Source organism: Cryptomeria japonica, chromosome 1 (genome assembly GCF_030272615.1).
Source record: "Cryptomeria japonica chromosome 1, Sugi_1.0, whole genome shotgun sequence".
Classification (NCBI taxonomy): Eukaryota; Viridiplantae; Streptophyta; class Pinopsida; order Cupressales; family Cupressaceae; genus Cryptomeria; species Cryptomeria japonica.
In genome coordinates this window covers 447,007,320-447,033,129 of record NC_081405.1, presented here as the reverse complement: position 1 = coordinate 447,033,129, position 25,810 = coordinate 447,007,320, and the positions used below count along the sequence as shown (strand labels likewise).

Below are 25,810 nucleotides of genomic sequence, written 5' to 3'. Positions count from 1 at the left end.
AGAATGAATCCAATCCTATATGCAAAAATTTTACTAAAAATCCTTTCCTCATACAACTCTTCACTAGCAAAAGTAATATTTAAAAGCAGGAAAGAAAGAAGAATATTTAGATTATTTAAACGATATGTTAATTATATAATCTACATGCTATACAAACTAACCTGTGTTACTGGTTCGCTCCTTGGAGACCCCATGTGCCGATCCAATCTGACCTAGGTTCAGGGTCCGGGATCCAATCCCCTGTGGATTCGAATAGGGTCTTTCCCACAGCCTGTGGGTCTGGCCTGAGCAAATTCAAGCACAATTTGACGCGAATTTTGCATGAAACTGGTGAATTTTGCCATTTTCCTTTTTTTAATTTTTTTAACTCCAAAATGTGTCATTCACCCCTCCAACCCTGATATGTGACATACAAAGCATCCAAAAGGCAAAATAAAACTCATTTTTCATATTTCAAACGAAAAACAAAAATATTTTCCTCCATTGCTAAACTTATCTCAAGCAACTTATAGAATCTCAATTCCACTCCGTATTGACTTTAAATGGTTTAAGCCCTTATAAGTATTCATAATTTAAGCATTCCTAGCACATTGCCCCACTAACAAAACATATATCACATTTAAATGTTTAGTAGTCCATGGAATATAGAAAATTCATTCATCACAACAAACAACTTACTAAAGTATAACATCTCAAAAGCTAAACAAATTTAGATTTTCACAATTAGATATCATATCACGTATCTGGATACCACTGTTTAGTGTTTTTGATTCCAACATTTTGAGTCTCCTTCAAGACACCTCTTCAGGGAAATTACCAGATCATTAATGTTTTGGATTGTCCTCAGTACTCTTTAAATACAAGAAGATAGGTTAACAATCGTAATTTGAGAGAAGCCAGCCCTATAATTTAAGATTGATTCTTATTTATTTATTTTAAAACTTGTTCTTGCTTATTTGTTTATTTTAAATTTATTGTTATCTGCAGGAAAGTAAATTGGTACATTGGGGGGTTCTTAAAAATTTATAGAATCAAAATCTCCAGATCTGTGACCAAACAAAATTGTGCAATACATTGTAGCTGAAAACTTTATGATGCTCTGGGGAAATAACATGATGACATCTTAAGGTTTAAATGAAATATTATATGAACTATATGGCAAATAGGTGAGGACCACAATTCAATTAACATTTAAACAGCAGTGCTGGATCAAGCAGATGGCAAATCAATAGAAGAGGAAGCTAAACATCTTGGCAGCTTATACATCTGCAACTGAGAATAGATGCACAATAAAGATATTTACCATGAGCTAGGTTTACTTGGTTTGATCAGCTATATGTCGAATAGGTGAGGATCCAATTCAGTTTAAGTTTAAAAAGCAGTGCTGGATCAAGCAGATAACAAATTGATAGAAGTGGAAGCTAAACATATTGACAGCTTATAACAATTGTAACTCAAAATAGATGAACAATAAACATTTTTACTATGAGCTAGGGTTAATTGGTTTGATCCAACAAAACCATTAAAGGAAGCACTAACAAAATAAGATAGATTGAAAATGCCGCAATATGTATCCAACATACAGGCCACATCACAAATGAAATTTTCTGCTCAAAAGATATGCATAGATAAAGAGATGATCAAAAGGAAATACCTGTAAACAAGACCCTCTTTATAAAGCTGAACAAAAGCCTCTGTTACTGCATTTGATCTTTTCTCATCCATGGTGAAACACTGTATAAAATCATGAATGAGAAATACTTATAGCATCTGCAGAGCATCATTTGAAGAAAAGTGACAAAATACTTCTGTGAATAAAATCCGGTTTGCAACATTCAAGGTACTGAACAATCTACAGAAAAGCATAATTTCTAACCTCCCGTGACCAATCGAGTGTGGCTCCAAGACGACGCTCTTGATTCAAAATAGTTCCTGCATATTGTTCTTTCCACTTCCAGACCTACAAATAGATCATAGAATTATTGCACAAAACTTATATAGACTGAGATCAAGAATAGAAAGTCCATCTAAGAACAACTCTCAAAACAAGTTTTGCAGGTTTACCAGACTTAGCAGGTACCTATTTAGTAATTTACTAGACCTGTGTGATTAATCACTGAATCCACTCAAATGTAGCAATCATTCTCACCTCTGCCACAAATTTCTCACGACCAAGATCATGCCTTGTTAGTCCTCTTTCACGCATTATTTTCTTTTCCACCACCACCTATAAAATGCACAATACATTAGCTTTCATTTTTCAACATAAACAAGGATACTGTCTATAAAACGTGTCCATGATATCATAACAAACTAACAAGAAGAAATATTATATGCAGTACTAAAGCAATAAACATTTAAACCTGTGTTGCTATTCCAGCATGGTCCATCCCAGGCACCCAAAGAGTATTATAACCACTCATCCTTCGCCACCTAATGATGGTATCCTGGAAGCAAAGAGAGCTGCTATGATAAAATGGTACAAATAAAACAAAATGGTATCCAAAGGAGAAAGCAAAAAACACAAATAGAGATGCACTAAAAACACATAGTATAGTTACAGTTGTACCTCAATAGCAGATGTAAGACCATGTCCTATGTGTAGTGGACCTGTAACATTTGGTGGAGGTAACACCTGCAATAAATAACAACCAAAACTTAAGAAATGCAGATGTCTTTGAATTTCCAAAGCAGAGTAGAAGATTATATTTATACAGAAACGTGCATATAATAAAACCGTAAAAATTAGATGTTTCTCCTCTATTAACTATTTTAATTTTTTTAATCGACATTAAAGCTTAAGATTAGATATATTTCATTCTCACACGATTTCAGATCTATTAAAATCTCAAATTTGAGCCTCATAATGATTAATAATGAGTTTTTCCTCAAATTCCACAAATTTTTTAAGAGCAACAAAAAAGTCTTTGTAACAAGCAATATCTTCATCAAGGATATTTTCTTTTTCTTTTTACTACTTTCTTTTTTAGTACAAAGATCCTCATCTGAAAACTCTTAAGGGCTCTTTTAGCATTCATAGATACTAGAGAATTCAGGAGTTCCTTCAAACTCATTAAAAAAAACTCCCAAAGCAAAGCCTGTTCCATAGGAAGAACACTAACAAGCAAGCCACATCTTGTACCCGTGGTTGGAAGGAAAATATTCAACAAATAATTAATGAATATCTTTTTATTTAAAGACACTAAGGCCAACGTTTTCACTGATACTAATGCTTGTTGTTACCTTGTATCCAATGGACCTAATTTGGTCATTTATAAGCATTTGCCTCCATTCTGTGTTCCTTGAGACATTAGAAAATTCACCCAGTATACTTGCTTAAACCTTTGTGCTCCAAGTTTTGCCAAGCTTTAATAAATTTAGACACCATAGTGACTTGCCTGTTCTTGCTTGTGAAAATTTATGACCAACATATAGGATACCATCTTCCCATGAAAGTTTCATAGTTTGCCAACCCACCAAAAATCTCAACTTTGTTGTTGATGCATTTGCTATTCTTCTGTAATGAACCAAAGCCCGTACAGATAGAATTTTAACTCCTCTCTACTCCATACAATGGTAAATCAGTTGGGTTCTACCATTTGCTTCCCAAAACCTAATCAAAGAATGTCATAGGCAAGAAGTAATGTGAAGCATGAAGAATACACCACAGCAAGTTCAAAACTTTCAAGACATGAATGGAATACAGGTGCACCACTTCCAAGTCAAAAAAGAACTCCCTGTATTGTACTTTTACAGCCAAACACATGGCACAAAACATCTTCCTCTCTATTTCATTTAATATTTTCAAAGCCACAAAACATAGTATCCCTCAATAACTTCCAGAGTCCAGACTGTACTATCACTACAGAGTAACACATAAATATACACTTTATTCATAACGTTCATGCTCTACAAAATGGCATGGCTTTCCATATTTTTGTTATTGTCATATTTTCTACATTTCAAATATCTGAACCGGACTCTATTAATAAACAATGTCAAAAAAATTTTAAGCCCAGAAAGCAACAAAGTGTTGTGGTTTCTTGTAAGAACCTTGCTGGTTCTAACTCTCCTGAAATACTATTGCTGTTGTGTTTTTGGATTTTCAACGTTTTTGAACAAATTTAAAGCATAAAATAACATGTGCTAGGCAAGAATTGCACATAAAATCAAATATAACTAAAATTGAGAGCAACTACAACTATATTATGAATAAGATACCTGCTACAATAAATCCTACTGCTAATTGCATACCCGTGGGTCCTTAGCTTATTTTAAAAGAAGAAATTTGGTGTTTGCCAGCCAAAACTGGGAAACTGACCAAAATGGCCGTACAAGTCTAGGAATTGATTTCTTTGAGCCAAAAAGTAGGTAGAATAACTTTCAAGGACTAGGCGTTGGGAATTGTGCATTCAAAATGCACTTTGGGTAGGCGTTCCAACCTCCCAAGCAAAATGCCTCTTTACTGGAGCCCCACATGCCACCCTGTTTGGTACGGCCAACAATGAATCCTGTACGGCTGGTTATTGAACTGAATACTGCCACTAATGAGGCTTCTAAACTGTATTGCCTCCTTCCTTATTCCAAAATCTACAAATAAATAACATAAATAACCTCTGATGAAGCACCTGAAAACTTCTATGTGAAGCCCTCTCAATTTGCAATAATTCAACTGATCTTTCATAGCCTCAGAATCACAGATCCATGAAGAATGAACGTTCTTCAATAGAAAACCCTTTGAAACCCTTGTCTCAGACAATCCATAGAGAAAATAACAAGCAATGTCAAATAATCAATAATGGAGTTTGAATTGCTTCCAAATCCCTTATAACCCCCAATTGGCACGATTTCCAATATGTATGCCTAATTGCATTTTAAATACATTAAAATGTATTTTAATCAATTTGCATAACTCTATAGTCAACTTGGGCACCGTATTTCACTTAACTGATTTTAATTAAATCACTTTATAATATTAAGTGGTTATAAAATATATTAAAGTCACTTTATGACTTTACAATAACCTTATAAGTTAATTAATTAAATTAACCACTAGAATATTAATATCTCCTTCAATATTTAGTCTTTTGACATGCTGTCAGAAGCTGGAGTCAACATTGAATAACCCCCATGTGTCCAGGTGCCCTGACTAAAAATAGCACAACTGCCAGATTGGCTTACTAAAAATAGTAAATCCCTCAACCAAGCCCACTCACCAACTACTAAGGCCCTAGAACTAAACCCAAGACTGAATTGAAGAAGTGGAACTACCACAGAGACTCTCTATCCAGAATGTTAGCCTACGAGAGTCCAAAATAATAGTCTAACCCATCAGTCACAGGGACTGACTAGAATGGGGACATCACAGTCTGCCCTCCCTGAATTTGCTTGTCCTCAAGCAAACTCAATGTCGGATGTTGTAAAATGCTCTCGCTTTCCCAAGTAGCATCCTCTATCGGCAAATCTCTCGACTGAACCAAAATTTCCCTGATGATCCGCCTCAGAAGATGACGTTCTCTAGTCTCTATGACGGTCTCGGGTACTAAAATCAACTTCCCCTCATCATCCAAGGGTGGTAAGTCTAAAGAAGGAGCTATATGTTGTCCCAATGCCTTCTTGAGGCGAGAAACGTGGAACACATTATGAACCTTACTATCTGTCAGTAATTCCAACTCATAAGCCACCTCGCCAACTCACATGACAATCCTGAATGGCCCATAATAGCGTAGCTTGAGTTTCTCTGAGCCCTTCTTCCTAAGAGAGGACTACCTATAGGGCTAAAGCATTAGATACACCATATCCTCAATCTCAAAAGATCTCTCAACCCTCCTCTAATCAGCATATTGCTTCTGCTGATTCTAAGCCTTCTGAATGTTCTCACAAAGAGCGCTCATGATATCCTGGTTCTCCTGCAATAGGTCCCCAATACTCGGTACTCTGCAATCGCTCAACAATAAATCCAGAAAACTAGGAGCATCATAACCATACAAAGCTCTGAATGGTGTCATTTGAATAGTCATGTGGTGAGTGGAATTATAACAATACTCACAAAGGTGCAACCACTTCACCCAAGCCTTCTGCTGCCCAGAAATGTAGTTCCGGAAGTATCCCTCCACCCATTTGTTGACAATCTTTGTCTCCCTGTCAGTCTAAGGGTGGTAGCTAGTACTCAGAGTGAACTCTATCCCCCATAGTTTGAATAACTCCTACCAAAAGTTACCCATAAACCTATTGTCTCTATCATTGACAATACTCCGAGGTAAACCATGCAATCTGAATACCTCATGAAAGAAAAGATCGGGCACCTGTGCAGCTGAATAAGTAGTCATGATCGGGAAGAAATGTCTATACTTAGTCAACCGATCAACTACCACATAAATGTTGTCTCTCCCTTGAGCTTTCGGCAAGCCCGTAATAAAGTCCATAGACACGCATTCCCACTTCCTCTCAGGAATAGGAAGTGGCTAAAGTAACCCAGTAGGGAAAGTATGCTCCAGCTTGTTCTGCTGACAAACAAAACACTCCCTGACATACTAGAGAACATCAGATTTGAGACCCTTCCAAGTAAATCTCTCCTATACCTGCCTATAGGTCTTAAAGTAATCGGGATGACCAACCATGGGTGAATCATGTAGCAATCTCAATACTGTGTTCCTCATATCTGAATCGGGGACTAAAAATATTCTCTCTTTGTAAATGATAAGATCATTCACAAGAGAGTACCTTATGTCCTGTATCGTCCCATCAATAATATCAGAAGCCCATGAATTCTTGGTATACTCTGCTATAATCAAGTGTTTCCAATCCTCGGAAATTGCTGCCAAGGAGCTCAAATGGGGACGGCGAGATAAGGCATCAACAACAATGTTCAGAGTCCCTTTGACATAGGAGATGTCAAAATCATAAGACTGTAACTTGCTAACCCACTTCTGTTGATGCTCATTTAGATCCCGCTGTCCAAGGAAATGCTTCAAGCTATTATGATCAGTTTTGACACAAAACTTGCTGCCAACTAAGTACTACCTAAACTTAGCCATTGCATGCATGATGGCCAACATTTCCTTATCATAAATACTATAGCTCCTCTCAGGACCCCTAAGCTCCTTGTCCTTGAAAGCTATAGGATGACGATCCTACATAATCATTGCACCAATACCCTCTCCACATGCATCACAATGAAGCTCAAAAGGTTTGGTGAAATCTGGTAAAGCTAGAACTGGACATGTAGTCATCAATTGCTTGAACTTCTCAAAACACTCCTGTGCTTGAGGTGTCCAAACAAATGCACCCTTCTTTGTCAAACCAGTAAGTGGTGCGGCATGCCGTGAGAAACCACTAACAAACTGATGGTAGAAGGCACATAAAACAATAAATCCCCTGAGCTGAGTCAAGGTCTCAGGTGTAGACCAATCAACAATGGCACAAACCTTATCATGATCCATGCGAACTCCCTCTCTGCTGATTATGTGACCCAAATACAAAAGTTCTGCCATACCCAATGCACACTTGGACTCCTTGGCGTAAAAAGACTCCCTGTCAAGTATGCCTAAAACAGTATCCAAGTGAACCAGGTGCTCCTCCCAAGTTCTACTGTAAACCAAAATGTCATCAAAGAAAACTAGAACAAATCTCCTCAACTGAGACTGGAAGAACTTGTTCATAGTGGACTGAAATGTGGCTGGTGTGATAGTTAACCCAAAAGGCATAACCAAAAACTCATAGTGTCCACAATGACATTTGAATGCAGTCTTCTCAATATCCTGCTCCCTGACACTAATCTGATTATAACCTGTCCTCAAGTCAATCTTAGAGAGATAACAAGCTCCGTGAAGCTCATCTATCAACTCATCAATGCGAGGAATGGGATACCTATTCTTTATCATCCTTCTATTCAGCATACGATAATCAATGCACATTCTAAGTGTGCCATCTTTCTTCTTCACCAAAACAACTGATGAAGCGAAAGGAGACTTACTCGGCCTTATGTGTTCCATTGCTAGAAGTTCTTTGATGGTTTTCTCAATTTCATCTTTCAACCGCTTGGGGTGCCAGTAAGATGTAATCATGATGGGCTTGGTGCCCTCTTCAAGCTCAATGATGTGCTCTATGCCTCTATCAGGAGGCCTACCAGGAGGTATGTCACTAAACACCTTTGTATGCTTGACTCTAAGCTCCTGAACATCTGAATGGTAAGGTATTTTATGCTGCTCCTCATAAGTAGGCATTAGTTTACACTCTGTTGCCCACTCCACCATGTCATGTCTGATAAGTCTCTCCATTCTTTTAAGAGTGATTAATTTTAAGTTGCTGGCCTTGATAGCTTTAAGAACATGATTAGTCCCATCAACCTTGAATTTCATCTCCATATCTCTAAGGTTGAGTGTAAATTCACCTATTGCATGAAGCCATGTCATGCCAAGGACCACATCCATGTTTCCCATGTTAACCATGTAAAAATCAGCTTTAAACTCATAGTTATTGAGTTTCATAGGTAAGTCTGAAATCATTTTATCACGAGTCAAAACGTTGCCATCAACAACTTTCACCCTTATGGCTTCAAACTCTTGAGTTTGAATCCCACGCTTCTCCACCAACCGTGCATCTATGAAATTATGAGTTGCACCTGTATCAAGCAAAGAAATGACTCTTTGACCAGCCAAGAGTCCACGCAACCTAAAAGAACCTTCTCCCTACATGCTAGACATATGAGCTTCCTGTAGATCAAATTCCCCTTCATTTTCAACTCCTTTTTTTGAAATTTCAGTCTCTGAATCATCTTGATCAGCTTGCTGGTCTGTGTTATCAGTCATGTTTTCTCCCTCATAAAACCACTCCATATGCTTATTTTGACCCTTAGGCTTGAGGGGACAATCATGGTTTTGATCATAAGGGCCCTTACAATGAAAACACAGCTTCCTTCTATGCAAGTCATTAAGTGTTTCCCTATCCAAAGGTGCTGCAAACTTCTTCTTTTGGTCCACATTTTCTGATTTCTTTGGATCAGCTTTGTTGTCATTAAATGATGAGGACGGTCTTGAGTTGTTTGGAGTGAACTTACTACGAGGAGCGGCAAGTTCCATGCTACGTGCCTTCTTCATGGCTTCTTGCAAGGTAGGGGGAGCAAACGCCTTAATCCAACCCTTCATAGGCTCATAAAGACCTTCAACAAAAAGAATGACCAACCTTCTCTCTGAGATGTTGGTTACCATAACCGAAAGCTTCTGAAATTCACTAATGTAGGATCCAAGCTGCCCATTTGTTTCAGCTGAGCTAAATCCCTGAAATACAACTCTAGATCTCTTTTATCAAAACGCTCAACCAATCTATCAGTGAATTCTTGGTATGTAGTAATAAGGTCATGATGTAAAGTAACCATCCCATGGTGCCACCAGTCATGGGCTACCCCATCCAAATGCAAAAACTACAAACTTAATAGCATCTTCTTCTGACATAGGACGTAGGGTCAAGAAGGTATCCAACTTGCTAATCCAAGCTCTGGTTGTAACTCTACCGCTGCCATCAAAAGTAGAAAGTATGAGCTTGTTGATTGCATATTTGAGATCATTAGTTTTGTTCCAAGGTTTCTTGTCATTCCAATTCCACTTCTTGTTGTGTTCCCTCTTTTGACTCATAAACTTGTCAAAGTTAAGATGTTCCTTAACTCTTGGTGGTAATGCATCCCACTCATCATGAAGTGTGGTCACATTAACTGTAAAGGCCACCTCATCTTCCTCCTCAGCCACGTCCTCTTCTTCAGGTTCATTTCTAACAAAGGTTGGGCGTGTAGGCCTATCATAGGTGGGTGTGGGAGTCACTCTTGCCCTTGGACGACAAATAACACTACCATTTTCCTCTTGGTTCTGATTATGCCACCTTGGCACAATGATTTGTTGTATGGTTGTAGTCAACTGCTGCAACACATTTGCCACTTGTCGCTGCCCTATTCCTAAACCCCTCATAATAATTTCAGCTTCTCGGTCCTCATTGTTAATAGCCTCTTTGTGTTGCTCACCATCATTCCTGTCCCCCATAATTTCCGAGGGTATTTCTTCAGTTTGATCAAGATCACCCTGTAAACCAGGTCTTCTGTGTGTATTATGCCTGTGAGGCCCAGTCTGTTGTTGGTGCATAAAAAATTTCTAACCCTCCAGGAAGGCAAGATCAGAGCTCTGATACCACTGTATGAACCCTGTTGGTTCTAACTCTCCTGAAATATATGAACCCTGTTGGTTCTAACTCTCCTGAAATACTATTGCTGTTGTGTTTTTGGATTTTCAAGGTTTTTGAACAAATTTAAAGCATAAAATAACACATGTGCTAGGCAAGAATTGCACATAAAATCAAATAGAACTAAAATTAAGAACAACTGCAACTATATTATGAATAAGATACCCGCTACAATAAATCCTACTGCTAATTGCATACCCGTGGGTCCTTAGCTTATTTTAAATGAAGAAATTTGGTATTCGCCAGCTAAAACTGGGAAACTGACCAAAATGGTCGTACAAGTCCAGGAATTGATTTCTTTGAGCCAAAAAGTAGGTATAATAGCTTGCAAGGACTAGGCGTTGGGAATTGTGCATTTAGAATGGCCTTTGGGTAGGCGTTCTAGCCTCTTTTCTGGAGCCCCACGTGCCACCTTGTTTGGCACGGCCAGCAATGAATCCTGTACAGCTGGTTATTGAACTGAATACCGCTACTAATGAGGCTTCTAAATTGTATTGCCTCCTTCCTTATTCTAAAATCTGCAAATAACTAACATAAATAACCTCTGATGAAGCACCTGAAAACTTTTGTGTGAAGCCCTCTCTGTTTGCAAAAGTTAAGCTAATCTTTCACAGCCTCAGAATCACAGATCCATGAAGAATGAATGTTCTTCAATAGCAAACCCTCTGAAACCCTTGTCTCAGACAATCCATAGAGAAAAAAACAAGCAATGTCAAATAATCAATAACGGAGTTTAAATTGCTTCCAAATCCCTTATAACCCCCAATTGGCACGATTTCCAATATGTACGCCTAATTGCATTTTAAATACATTAAAAAGTATTTTAATCAATTTGCATAACTCTATAGTCAACTTGGGCGCCATATTTCACTTAAGTGATTTTAATTAAATCACTTTATAATATTAAGTGGTTATAAAATATATTAAAGTCACTTTATGACTTTATAATAACCTTATAAGTTAATTAATTAACTTAACCACTAGAATATTAATATCTCCTTCAATATTCAATCTTTTGACATGTCGTCAGAAGCTAGAGTCAACACTGAATAACCCCCATGTGTCCAGGTGCCCTGATTAAAAATAGCACAACTGCCAGATTGACTTACTAAAAATAGTAAATCCCTCAACTAAGCCCACACACCAACTGCTAAGGCCCTAGAACTAAACCCAAGATTGAACTGAAGAAGTGGAACTGCCACAGAGACTCTCTATCTAGAATGTTAGCCTACAAGAGTCTAAAATAATAGGCTAACCCATCAGTCACAGGGACTGACTAGAGTGGGGACATCACATTTCCTTGAGTATGTCCCCTAAAAGTGTGACTATAACTAACAATGACAAAGCCCACCTGCTAACTTACCAAAGCATGTACTCAATGCTTGAACAACCATCTTACGTGGGAAGCAAGCATCTTTAAAATACACGTTATAGCTTTAGAAGTCATTCTCAATCATATTTGCTATCTGAAGCATTGCATGCTTCCATACTCACCTCTTTGAGGAAAGTAGAGTGTCTCCATTGTTGTGGGAAATCCAATGTCATGTATCAATTCAAACTTCAAACATTATACTAACAATCTCAGTCACTTAAGAGAGTCTCACTTTTTGAACTTCAAGAAGACTTAAATTGTTATGCATGGGTTGATATGTAAGCATCACTCCAGAAAGATGATGACCATGTCAAACTGAAACACAATATTGATATTCTCCACCTAGATTGGTAGGATTATTAGTTATTACTTATTCTTTTGGCATTTGCATTATAACTAACAAGATACAAAAGTGAGCTAACCTGAGAAAGTAATATAGGTTGATTGCAGATCGCATAAAATTGAAATATCCAGAAGTATTGTTCCATGTGAGCAATTTGAATTATATGGATGGATATGTGCCCAACACCGTTCTCCATTATGTTCAAGAACAAAACATAATCGTTCCTATTGATGCAATAGTGATTTTTTTATCAAAATCTAGGATTATATGTTCAGTGCCCATGTTCTTGACTTCATCAGAATCATGAAACGCACCATATAATAAGTCCCTGTGACTGATCTCGGATCTTTTATCATATTATGATATAACCAACCTAAAATAATCTGTGCTACCAAAAGGAATATCCAAAAACAATATGTAGTTGTGTAAGAGTTTATGATAGGTCAATTTCACCAATGGAAATTAAAAAATTACAGCCAAGATAATCTATTTAGAAAATATGGTGATATTGGATATTATATATGTCCAATCATTACAAACCTCAAACTTTGCAATACTCTTCTCAAAAAAAGCACAATTATGTCTTGAAATCCAGGCTGCCTCAGATCTGATATTTCACCAATTTATAGCCTTCTACTGTGATAATAGTTATCTTTCCTAAACTTGAAAGAGAAGCTTACGTACAATTACATATGGAGGCTTTTTACTGTTAACATCAGCCACAAAGAAACGAGACTTCTCCCACCACTGATACCATCTGAGAAGGAAAAGTTCAAATTAGCTTATAATAAAAAAATGCTTGTGAATCAAGATAAAACATATTATAATCCTTGCAGACTTCAACAAAACATATTAATCAGTACCATACGCAACCTTCTAACACCTTAACAATCGTTAAAACATCACTTACGTAGTTTCCACAACACTTGGATTATATACTTTGGCCATTTCTGGAGCTACCCTTCTCTTCTCACCAAGTGGAGTCGGAGGGTCTTGATAGTCCTCTTGGTTTTCATCTGCCACAGACTTCTTTGCTTCTTTTTGCTTAGCTTTCCTGGATAGTTGTGATCCCTTTTCAGCCTGTTTGCAAACTTGAGAATGTGAAAACAAGAAAAATAGTTGCCCACTTTCTAACCTAAAAATATACCTTGGAAACATTTAAGCAATCTACTTCTTGGTAACACATATTAAAACACATAGAAGCCCCCATAAAGATAAAGATTTCATCACTGGTGTTGCAGAAAGATAGTAAAGTATAAATAGCCCAGCCTGAGATTTTGCAGCTTCAGCTTTCTGTGCTGCTTTAAGTTTCTTCAACTCCTTTTCTCTTGCATGCATAGCTTTCAAACTTATGAACATCAGTGACCCATACACTAACAACACTTAGATCAATTAATAATTTGACACCACAGCCATTACAAATCCAAGCTCCAAAAAAAGCCTTCCTACTTATAGAATATGCTAGTCTTAAAAACAGTAACAGATTAAGGACAGATATTCAACTTTTCATGCAGGAAACTTCAATATCAATGAATAAATGAAGAATAGGCAAACAATAATGGCTCTATGGAAAAAAGTCTAAGATTTGACGGGGGAAATAATACACATACTAAAATGTTGACCACTGTTAACTAAATTTTTTCTTTAGTTGAACAAATAGGTAAAATGGTTTCAACCCTCGTCCATTTTAACACACAATATAAGTGCACCATTCAGCTTAGAAACTGCTTCCAATAAGTATATATTCCTAAAAAATTCAATCATGACTTGCACCTAGTTTGTCCATTTCTAGACCATTTTACACTGCCACTTTAAAATGCAGAGTACACCCCAAATCATGGACTGACTACCTGGGAATTGCCTTGAACTCTATCACCCACAAACACCACCTGCGTACTACTATGACAATCTAAATCCCTGATTTGTTCAACATAATCTAAACCTTAATTCCCGATTTCCTCAACAAAACCTATGCCAGATAGCATATTAAAAAGGCAAACACATGCCATAAGATTCCAATCCAAATTTTTGAAATTATTTCATTTGTGTACTGTCAACCACATTCCACTCAAACAACAGAAGCAATGAAATTTAATAAAATGATCTCAATTATATACATTAGACTAACTGGTCTGAGGGACAACAGATCTTAAAGCTGACAGTGCCATAGCAGCAAAAATCTTTTGGGGAAAAATCAGCAGACCAAAAGATTAAAAAAAAAATTCAAAAAATCAGGATTTTGATTGGGAAAATCTGATGCTCAAAAGATGTAGAAAAATGTTTAAAAAAAAAAAAAAGACAAACCTGTTATTTTTAAAATTTAAAGGCATTTTATTAGCATAGAAATATAGAAAGCAAATAAATTCGAGACCGGGGCTTAGGGATGGCAGCTTCCAGCAGCATCAAGAGGTAGCACCCCCAGCACTCTCTTTGTCACAATGCAGGGTGAGGTCAAGGGGTGGAGCCCCCACCACCAAGCCCAAATTAAAGCCTTAAAAACCAGATAGACCTTCATAGCACATGCCATTTTTTTTACAATTTATCATTTTTGACCAAGCTCCAAGATTCCTCAAAACCTTTCAAAAAATGCTTATTTTTCGCACTTTAAGATTTGAGTGTATTAAAAAAGAAATCATTTTTTCTGATAAATAATTATATAATATTAATATAATAAAATAGAATAAATGCGAATTAAAAATATTAAAATAAAATTAATAAAAATTAAAAATATTTTATTATTTTAACAAATAGAGGATCCTCTTCCATTCGATGATGGGATAATTTTCCTTAGGATGTGATAACAATCATTCAGATGGATATGAGGAGGTATTCACCCATTAAGGAGAAGGAATGGCAGTGGAAGACGCCATAATAATAATAAATGGAGAGTGCAAAGTAATTATACTTCGGTGTTATCCAAGTGGCATGATTTGTCAGGATGCTTCAAGAGGGCTTTGCAAAGTGTTAATTATTTGCACAGATTGTGCAAAGGCTCAATGTTACGGCATCTTTTGTTGACTTGCAGTGTGAAGGTGGTAGTAAGTGAGGGAAGATGGTTGAAAAGGAAAGATGTTTGAAGCGACCAAAGTGTAGGGTCTCTAGCAAAGAACTATTGGCCAATTTCATGAACTTTGCAGACAAGGAGATTAAAGACTTTGACCTTCAGCACTAGAGGGTGAGGATATGGGAGATGGGGAAAAGTATGGATGGATCTCCTAATGTCTATATCTAGTCAGTATTGGCAAAATTGTTGTTAGACCCTAGTTATACTCATGGTAGTTAAAACGTTTTTGACCTGCTCAATCTCTTTATTATGCTTCTATGTTGTCTATGGCTGCTAATTCCTTTTGGTACATGACACTATCAATGATGTGATGCATCAAGCACAGGCTCATTTTGACCATTTTCAAAGCATTCTCATGCTAACAAACATCACCAACTTTGTCTTCAGCATGTTGTGGAAGAAATTGCAAAGTCTCTAAAGGTGTCTCTTTCATTTGATGCCATTTTTACATTCTCAAACTGCTGTGATGGTGGCAATTTTGAAGAATGCATAAAGGAGGTGAGGGTTTCTAGTTTGGATTTCCCATGTGAAAAATGTAAGTTGTTGCATTCGATTGGCATGAGGCCTACATAATTTGCCTCAGCTGCCATTTTGGTGCAACAAAAACTTTTCTTCATCAAAACACTTCCATCACTGAAATAATGGCGCGGACAGTGGCTAAATTAAATGAGAGTTTCATCACATAAGCATTTTCTATTACATACGAGAACTCTCCCTTGGATTATTGCTACATACAAGGCTTCATTTTATACACAAGCATAGGCTAATTTAGGACTAAACCTAATCTGATACAATTCCCTTTATTCAAGAAACTAAATAACAGTTCCTAGTTTTCCTCTAACCTCATGTTTTGGTTGAAACAAATTTATTTAGGAGAGATAACAACCTATCAATCATGCCATCTAGAAATATCTGGAAATAAAACAAAATAAATGATGCACCTACATCAGATTCCCAAGGAACAAAGGACTTGTTCATAGACTCTTGTCCACGAGGTTCTCAATACTTCCACCATGCTTGGATATGTCTGATGTTGTCATCCATGTGGCATCTTCAAGTGGGTGTCCCTTCCATTTGACCAAGTGTTGTTTGAAAATTTTGTACACCTGGGAAGGCGTGCAAAATTGTGGTTTCTGCCACAACGGGTGAGTTAAAAACTCTCCTAATTCTAAGGGAAGGCTCCCCCTTTCCTACTATTACAAATTAAACACTAATCTAACTTGGGTGGGACAACATCCTTTTCTCGTTTTTCAGAAAAGATGATATTCTTTTCTCTTTTTTAAGAAAAGAAACTGTAACTAGAGTAACAAATACAAAAACTTAAGAAAACTACAACTACAAAGATGCTTATATAAAAGGAAGTGAAATTTTCATGAAAGCGCAAAGTCTTTCGTCACGAATGTAGAAGCAAAGCTCAAAGTCTTCACTTTTCTCATGTCCTATCTACCTTCCAAAATGATTGGTATGATAACAACATACAACATATAACAGCTCAAAGTCATTAGTATAATGCACTCTTGACTGCTATTTAATAAGAACAAAAACAAGCACAAAGTCTTATAGCCTCTTCATATCTTGACACTTAACTATACTGATTTAACCCTCAATATTTGCAACACAAAGTCGACAAGTAATCAGATTAAAGCAGCTTTTAACAATCTCACCAGAATCTCAAGTATATGCAGAAAAATATACCACTATGACATAAGAACACAATGGATATAAGAGTAAGACTTCAACACAAAGTTTGAAACTCAAATGCCTTCTTGATATTACTTGAGAAACCAATTTACAAGTATGAAGCACAAAGTCTTTATGAGTGTAAATTTTTGCAGAGTTTTTTTTTGCTAGCTAAAAAGATAAAAATTACATAGACCATAAAAATTACATAGACCACCTTCCTGTATATATAGGAGAGGGGCTAAGAGCAAAAAGTGGGAGAAGTTCAACTAAGAAAGACATTTTCCACAACCACTATAACTAACTATGACTTATTCCAAATTACAATTCTGTTGTCTTTCGACTTGTAATTTGTTTACATGTAATTACGAGTTACAAGAATACAAGTAATGTGACTACACAATTTTTGGCATTACATGTATAATTGAAACTAATCTAAGTGTCCAAGACACAACTCTATTTACATTATCCTCTGTCTAAGAGGTCTTCATGTTGTTGGCAATTGAACTATTCAAGATCGGTGAAGGTATTTGTCCAGGAACATCAATTTGCATCATTTGATTGTGAATGGTAATGACGACAACCTTATGAAGATCAACCATTGAACTTGAAGATAATGAACATTCTTTGTTAGTCACTGTGACAGTGAAAATCATTGCTTTTTACCACATAGCACTGCTATAATGCATTGTAACAATGCATCCTCTGTTGCATTACTCCTTCATTTGTCAAGTGTTCTCTTACAATGGCATTGACCTCCACATTTAGTAAAGGAAAGAAAATATTACCAATGGTGAGACTAGAACTGTCATCCCTGATTTTAGATAGGACTTGCCTTAGCCATTGTAATCTGCTTCATGGTTCATGCTATTTTGATCCTCTTTGTGCATATGATAGCGTACTCTTTTCATTTTACATCATTACTGCCAACAACATATGACACCAGTGGCTTTTGCTTACTGTCCATACATGTATTGAAACCCCTTACAATCGGGTCTCTAGGACCTGACTATAAGTGTTGATCTTGCAAAGGTAAGATGTGGGAATGAGAGTATGTGGAGACAAGGCAAATTTCAGGTCTTGGGAGGTGGAATGTGAGTGTGAGTGGGTCATAGAAAACTTGAAATGGGGAAATGAATGAAGATGTTTACACTTGCAGTCGGGTCTCAAAGGCCCGAATGCAAGTGAAGATGAATGCAAGATAGGCATTAACTTGCAATTAGGACCCAACAAAAAGTGTGAAATGAAGCAAGATCGCAAGGAGGTATAAACTTGCAATCAGGGTTTCAAGACCTGATGAAACCCCGATTGCAAGTCAAGCACGTCAAAGTGTTTATGCAATGATGGCTTGCAATCGGGTTTCGAAGACCCAATTGCAAGTGTAAGACAAACATGATAAGATAACACACTTGCAATATGAAATGAGGACTTGCAATCGAGGTCTAGAGACCCAATTGCAAATAATGACAACTTGCAAAAGAAAGACAAAGCACCCACATACTTGCAATCAGGGTTTTGAAACCCAGTTGCAAGTAATATAGGTTTGAACTTGCATATCGGGTCTTAAGACCCGACTTGCAAGTAATAATACAACTTGTAATGATGCTTCAAAAACCCGACTTTGCAAGTAACTTGTAATCGGGTTTCTAAGACCCGATTGCAAGTAAAGTTAACTTGTAATGTGAGAAAAACATTCCTACTTGTAGTGTCTAACTCAAGACCCGAAGCAAAAACCTACGAAAAAGAAAGCCAAAACTAACCAAAACTTGGACAACGATGACAAACACACCCATTGATGATTTGACATTAGCAAATATGAGTTTTGAACCTCGTAAAACATGCCTTAGAGAAGAAAACTACGAATTTTGAGTAAAAACTTGTAGGTGGTGTCAATTTTTTGAAAATTCAAAAATTGAGACAACACCAAGTATTGAAGATACTCTTTGCCTCTTGTTTTCATGGCCACTTTCTTGTCCAAAATTGCCTCAGGTTGCTTTGGTGTCTCTTTGGACAACTGTTGCTCCCACTCGATGATCTGTTCTTCACCTATTTCAAGCACTTGGCTGTTTGCTCCTAACCTTTATAAGGGAATAGACTAAGTTACTGGTTCAGGTTTGGATTCGGGTACGGATTTGCTGATTCAGCAAAAAAAAAGATCTTGGGTATGGGTACGAGTTCGTCTGTACATATATATTTTAATTATATATGTATATATATATTCAAACATCAAAATTATATATGTTCACAGTTCAAACATACAAATATGAAACATACAATGTACCTTTCCCATACAATGATACATAAATGATAACAGATAAATCATAAATCATAAATCAATAATTGCCGATACCAATAAATATTCTGATATTCATATATCGTAAATGTAATATCATATTCATAATTTGCAAAAAAGATAATATTCAAGTTTCAACTGATTCAAGTTAAAAAACCATTTAAAAAAATGTTTTTTATTTGCTTTTTTTTGTTTTATGACCCGTGGGCCCCGTTTTTGGGAACCCACGGGCTTGGGTTCACCCAAGTCTGCCTGGGTTCCACCTGGGTCCTGCCCAGGCGGCTGGGTTCCCTGTGGGTCCTGCTAGGCGATTGAGTTCCCTATGGGTCCTACGTGGTAGGACCCACAGGGAACCCAGCCGCCTGGGCAGGACCTGGGTGGAACCCAGGCTCGGACCAAGACCGGGCAAGAACCAAGACCCGAACCTGGCCATTTTCCCCAAGAACAAGTATCTGAGGGAATAGACATGCAACATTGAAAATAAGAGAAATTCCAATGCCTTGGAAGTTCTATCTCATATGCATTGCTAGTAAACCTCCTTAGAAACTTACAAGGACCAATTTTCTTAGCTTTCAACTTGTTGTACTCACCCTTTGGAAAACTTTTCTTTCTAAGATGAGCAAGAATGAGATCACCAACATTAAAATTGACCTTTTTACTCTTTTGATCATCTCCCTTCATTTTCACCTATTCATGCAAATCTTGCATTGCACTCGCAAATTCTTCACCATCAGCACTTCTTGTTTCAATTTTACCCAAATTCCTTAACCCATATACTCCTCTGGGATGCATACAATACATGATTTGAAAAGGACTCATACCTGTACTTCTATTAGGTGGGTCATTGTATGCAAATTCTACTTGTGCAAGCACCAAATCCCATTGTTTTGAATGCATACTCACCAAGCTTCTCAAGATGTTTCCAAGGCTTTTGTTGACAACTTCTATTTGACCATCAATCTGATGATGGTAAGCTTAACTGAAACTTAAATTAGTGCCCAACTTCTTCCATAAAGTCCTCCAAAAGTGTCCAATAAATTTAGTGTCTCTATTAGAGACAATACTCCTAGGAAGTCCATGTAATCTAACTATCTCCTCGAAGAACAAATTGGCAATGTTAGTAGCATCACTTGTTTTTGTACATGGAATGAAATGAGCCATCTTGGAGAACCTATCAACTACGACAAAGATTGAATCATGCCCCTTCTAAGTTCTTGGTAGACCAAGTACAAATTCCATACTTGTTGAATCCCATGCCCTGTTGGGGATTGGCAATGGCTGATACAAACCTGCATTTTGGCTGCTCCCTTTGACATGTTGACACACTTTACACCTCTCTACAAACTTCTTAACATCATTGCTCATACCTGGCCAATAATAGTGTGCACTCAATTGGGCTAGTGTCTTGTTTTGCCCAAAATGCCTTGCTAAGCTACCACTATGTTTCTCCCTCAACAAGTTCTCTCTCTCATGGAACTTCTTGGAATGCAAAGTTGACTGCCCTTGAACAATACACCCTCTATCCAAGAACTTCTATCCCTACTAAAAGGATTCACACATGCTTCATATGCCTCCTTGAAGTCCATATGTTCCTTGTGCATCTCCTTCAAGTCATCAAATCCCAATATGCTCACTTCGGACTCCTACATGATCAAGCTCCTTCTACTCAAAGCATATGCAGCTTTGTTAGTTTGGCCACTCTTATGCTTGATAACAAAGGTTAAATCTTGCAAAAACTCAATCCATTTTACATGCCTTTGATTCAGTTTAGTTTAGTTACTAATAAATTGTAAGGCATGGTTATCAGTATACAATACAAATTCCTTAGGCATTAAATAATGCCTCCACTTCTTCAAAGCCTGGACAAGAGCATAATTTTTTTTGTGATATGAAAAATACTTCAATTTGGCATCATTAAGTTTATCACTGTGGTAAGCAATTGGTTTACCTTCTTGACATAAGACAACACCTACAACAATCCCACTAGCGTCACATTCCACTTAAAAAGTTTACCAAAATCAGGTAAGGCTAGAATGGGTTGCTTTGTAATCTTTTTCTTAACTAAAAGCTTGTTTCAGCTTCCTTAGTCCATTGGAAAAGCTACTTCTTTCCCTTAATTGTTTCCACAATTGGAGCACAAATTCCACTGAAGTTTCTTATAAACTTCTTATAAAAGCTAGCTAGACCATGAAAGCTTCTTATCTCAAAGACATTCCTTGGAGTAGGCCACTCTATTATGGCTTTGACTTTTTCCTTGCCCATCTTCAAAACTTCTTGTGACACAACAAATCCCAAGTAGACCAACTCTGTCTTCATGAAAGTACACTTTTTAAGATTAATTAATAATTTCTCTTTTTGTAACTTATTCAAAAGCATTCTAAGATGTCTAAGGTGTTGTGATGTCCCCATCTAAACCTGATAATGCCGCTCTAAAATATGATTTAATAGTAAATAATAATACAATTAAAATATAAAACTATATATATATATAACCAAATAAATAGAATGAACTAAACAAAATCTTAATAATAATAATAATAATAAACAAGATTTAATATATAATTTATATTTATTAAATAATAAATATTAATATTCATATCAATTTCATATTTATCAAATAATAATATATATTTTACAATATTATATTACTGACAAAATAACAAGGTAATTAGAAAACAGATATAATAATAAATAAATTCAAAAGAACAACTATAAAGCAATAAATAAAGTTAATTATTAAATTAAAGATACTACTGGTGTCAGAGATTGTCCCCTCACAATAGACCAATCTGTATAATTCTTGGAGTGAAACAATTAAGGTGGGGAATAACTCTCTTTTAGGAAATTTGGATGCTTCATCTGAAGCAGTGCCTATGGCACGTATCATCTGCTTATGGCCACGAGACATAACATCTGTATTAATATTATTAATTCATTGAGATTACTTGGCAGAGACAATTCACTTGAGACATATATGTAGAGCCACGATTGTAAGGAGGTAGAGAGCAGTGCCATCTTTAATTGGAGACTTCCTTAATTGGCAATCGAATTCATTAATAAGTTATCGGTTTCATATTAACCACCGAACCATTTATTTATAACATAAATCATTATTAATAGGACAACGATTTAGAATATTTAATGTTGACTGGTGATTAAGATAAACAACCTCATTGCTATGAGAGGACGTGAATGGAAAGACACAATTATGAAGAGACACAACTATTAGGAGACAACCATTTCTCATCATAAAGATCGAACTCATTCCATCAGGAAGGGGGGGAATATTACAAAAAATACCGAAGGCTGTAATAATGAGATCAGAACTGTTATAAAGCTACAGGCAGTAACATCCTTGTTCTCGGTAGTATGCACAGGAATATGTTTAACACTTATGCTTAATATATAAAGTCCGATAATGTTTTCATGCAAAATATAACACTAATATTAATATTGACTGCAATACGTGTGACAATCATCCTCAATTTCATATGTAGTGGCAGACCAGATCTGACGCATGTCAAATCTGTCTACTCTCACACTCATTATATATATAGATAGTGCTTTCAGGCAATGGGTATTAATAATTTATATAATAGGTAATATATAAATATTTGATAATATAATTTAATTTATTAATTTATTTATATTTAAATCAAAAAATAGTAATATATATATACATACTTGACATAATATCAATAAGATTATATTTATATAATTACAAAAGTATAAATTATAAATATACATATTATTATGAATATAATGGATGGTTTTCAATAATTTATATAATAGAACTGAATATGATATAAGAAGGGAATTATACGAAGACAATGGAATACATCAGATAATTTAAATATAAAATCAATACACCAGACTGAAGACTAACCTATAAGATCATAAGTAGCGACAATTTATAACATTGAGACATATATGTCAAGAGTACAAATCAAGGGAAGTTATCAAGATAGGTTCTATCTTCCAAACTAGTCTTAGAATCTCAAGTTAAATATTATAATGAATAGTACTCAGTTTTGATAAAATTATATTTATTAATATTTATAACTCACATTAAGTTAGAATTGCTATCCCAAGACTGAATTAGGTAGATCCCAAATAGGGGACATTACAGGTGCTCCTCTTTTGACTAAGTATAAACCAAAATATCATCTAGGTAGACAATAACAAATTTACCTATGAATTCCTTTAAAACCTCATACATGAGTCTCATGAAGGTACTTGGGGCATTTGTTAACACAAATGTATCACTAGCCATTCATAAAGCCCATCATTGGTCTTGAATGTTGTTTTCCATTCATCACCCTCTCTGATTCTTATTTGATGATATCCACTTTTTAAATTTATCTTAGAAAAATATCTTGCACCACTTAGACAATCCATCAAATCATCAATTCAAGGTAAAGGAAATCGATACCTGATTTTGATTTTGTTGATGGCTCTTAAATCCATACACAAATTTCAACTTCCATCCTTCTTTGGACTCAACACTGTAGGAACAACACAAGGACTCAAACTTTCTCTTACTAGTCCTTTGTTGAACAACTCTTGTACCTGATTCTTGATTTCTTCATTTTCCTTCAGAGTCATCCTGTAAGCTGCTTTGTTAGGTAAATTGGCTCCTACAATGAGATCTATATGATGGCTAATGCTTCTTATTGGAGATAATTCATTAGGTAAGTCATCCACAACAATATCAACAAACTCATTCAACAAATTTTGAATTTATTCAGGCAAATCAATCAACTCTGTGCTAGAAATGACTACCCTTAGCTTACCAATTAATGCAAAACATACCTCCTCATCTTTGATTTGATGTATGAATTCTTTTCCACTTACCATCAACACTTTAGGATTTACTTCCTCAACTGCATTCTCATTTTTTAAAGGTATGAGTGTGTGCTTTATTCCATCCTTTTCAAAGGTGTATGTATTACTCCTTCCATCATGAATTGCTTTCTTGTCAAAGTGCCAAGGCCTACCTAGAAGAACATGACAGACATCCATTGGCATAACATCACATATTACCTGGTCTTTGAACTCCCTATCTAAAGCTCCACTCAATAGTATTCATTTACCAATACCTAATGTCCTTTTTGCAAACAAGACACCTAATATGGAGTTCAATGTGTTGTCTTCTTCAGGCCTAGTTTATCAACCATTACGATAGACATAAAGTTGCCAGTTCTTCTGCTATCAATAATAACTTTACAACATTTACCTTTAATCTTGCAAGTAGTTCTGAACAATGCTTTCTTTTGAGTAGGCTCTTGAATTTCTTTGTTTGGCTTTGGCAAGACTCATTTCATGAGCAATGACTCTCCAACCTCAAGTACATCTCTATGAACAAGTGATTCTACACTCATTTCTTCAGCTTGAGCAATATGTGCACTCCTTTGGCTCGTGGCATAATTCTCTAGACACACATAAGATCTATGGCCATATTTATTGCATTTAAAACACTTGTCGAAAAATCCTCTACCTCTACCTCTTGAATAAGGCCTTCTTCCCCTAAAAGAATCATTACCTCGGAAAGTTTGTTCCTGTTGATGTGAGCTATTGGCTTCTACATTTTGAGCTTGCTACTGACCTCTACCACTTGGTGATCCTCTTCCTCTAAAACTTCTACTTTTCTCTCTCAAGCTTTGTGTTTGTTTTCTAGATAGTTTTTCCCCTTCTTTGAGAGCATACTTGTATGCTTCTTCCATTGTTCTTAGACACAAAAGGTTAATTTCATCTTAAATATTGTATCTCAATCCATTGAGATATCGAGCCACCTTTTCAGTATCATCAACCTATAAAATTCTTCTGTATAATCTTTAACTGACATTTCTTTTTGTTTAAGGTTTTGTAATGTCTTGAAAAGATTAAGTTGGTAAATCTGTAGGCAAGAATTTACCTTTTAGCTTAGCCACCATCCTATCCCAAATCTTGATCTTGGACTTGCCTTTTTGTCTTCTTTCTTCCTATAGTCCATCCCACCAGAGGGATGCATGACCCTTCAATCAGGTTACTGCAAACCTCACTTTCTTGTCATCAGCAACATTTTCGTACTCAAAATATTTATTAATTGCACTGATCCAGTTGATTAGCTCCTTAGCATCCAAGCTACCTTCATACATAGGCACCTCCAACTTTGGTTTGGAACTCACTCTAACGATTCTTGTTTTGAACCCTTCTACCTCAAGCTCTGTTGCTTCTTCTTGAGGTTCTTCCTCTCTGACACTGACATCTTCTATGTCAATACCTCTCCTTTGTGCAAGTTCCATAGCCTGCAACCGTGCTTGCATGTGTCTCATCTCTTCTTGAATCTCTACATTTGCAGTTTATCTTCCTCAACCTCATCCTCTTCCACAGACTCTAAATGCCATTTCTTGGTAGAGAAAATCATCTCTCGCACTGACAAGAACTGCTTCGTTTTCATATACCAATAATGTTATAGGACTGAAAAATAATCTTCTTCTCATACACAAATTTTGATTGTTAATAATAGATTACACAAAATACTTGTAATGTCTTCTAACTGCTACATATGACATATCAATATATCATGTTATAGATCTGGGAGACCACAAATATGTGCCTACCATTTAATAGTTCGTTCATTGGTTCTTTAGTACAAGAATTTGAATTTGACCTTATGACTTGAATTCTTTGTGGTCTATCTTTCTATCATAATTTGAATACACTACATATTACAAATAGATATCTCACAGTTTTCTTCTAAAAGAAGCTATCCTCAATAATTTCTTTTACTGAATAAAAGAAGACTGTATTTTTTAGCAAATATAGCAAAGTACCTCGATAGTTGATGCA

The 25,810-nt window shown here is 36.1% G+C and overlaps 1 protein-coding gene across 1 annotated transcript in view; it reads right to left on the bottom strand.

Moving 5' to 3' along the window:
- Positions 1-25,810, bottom strand: part of LOC131064520 (valine--tRNA ligase, mitochondrial 1) — a 123,193-nt gene that overhangs the window by 57,692 nt on the left and 39,691 nt on the right. The window contains 7 exon segments of the mRNA XM_059218558.1: positions 1,655-1,734; positions 1,877-1,960; positions 2,150-2,227; positions 2,364-2,447; positions 2,570-2,635; positions 12,627-12,699; positions 12,853-13,022. Of these exon segments, the coding sequence (XP_059074541.1) occupies positions 1,655-1,734; positions 1,877-1,960; positions 2,150-2,227; positions 2,364-2,447; positions 2,570-2,635; positions 12,627-12,699; positions 12,853-13,022 (635 nt within the window).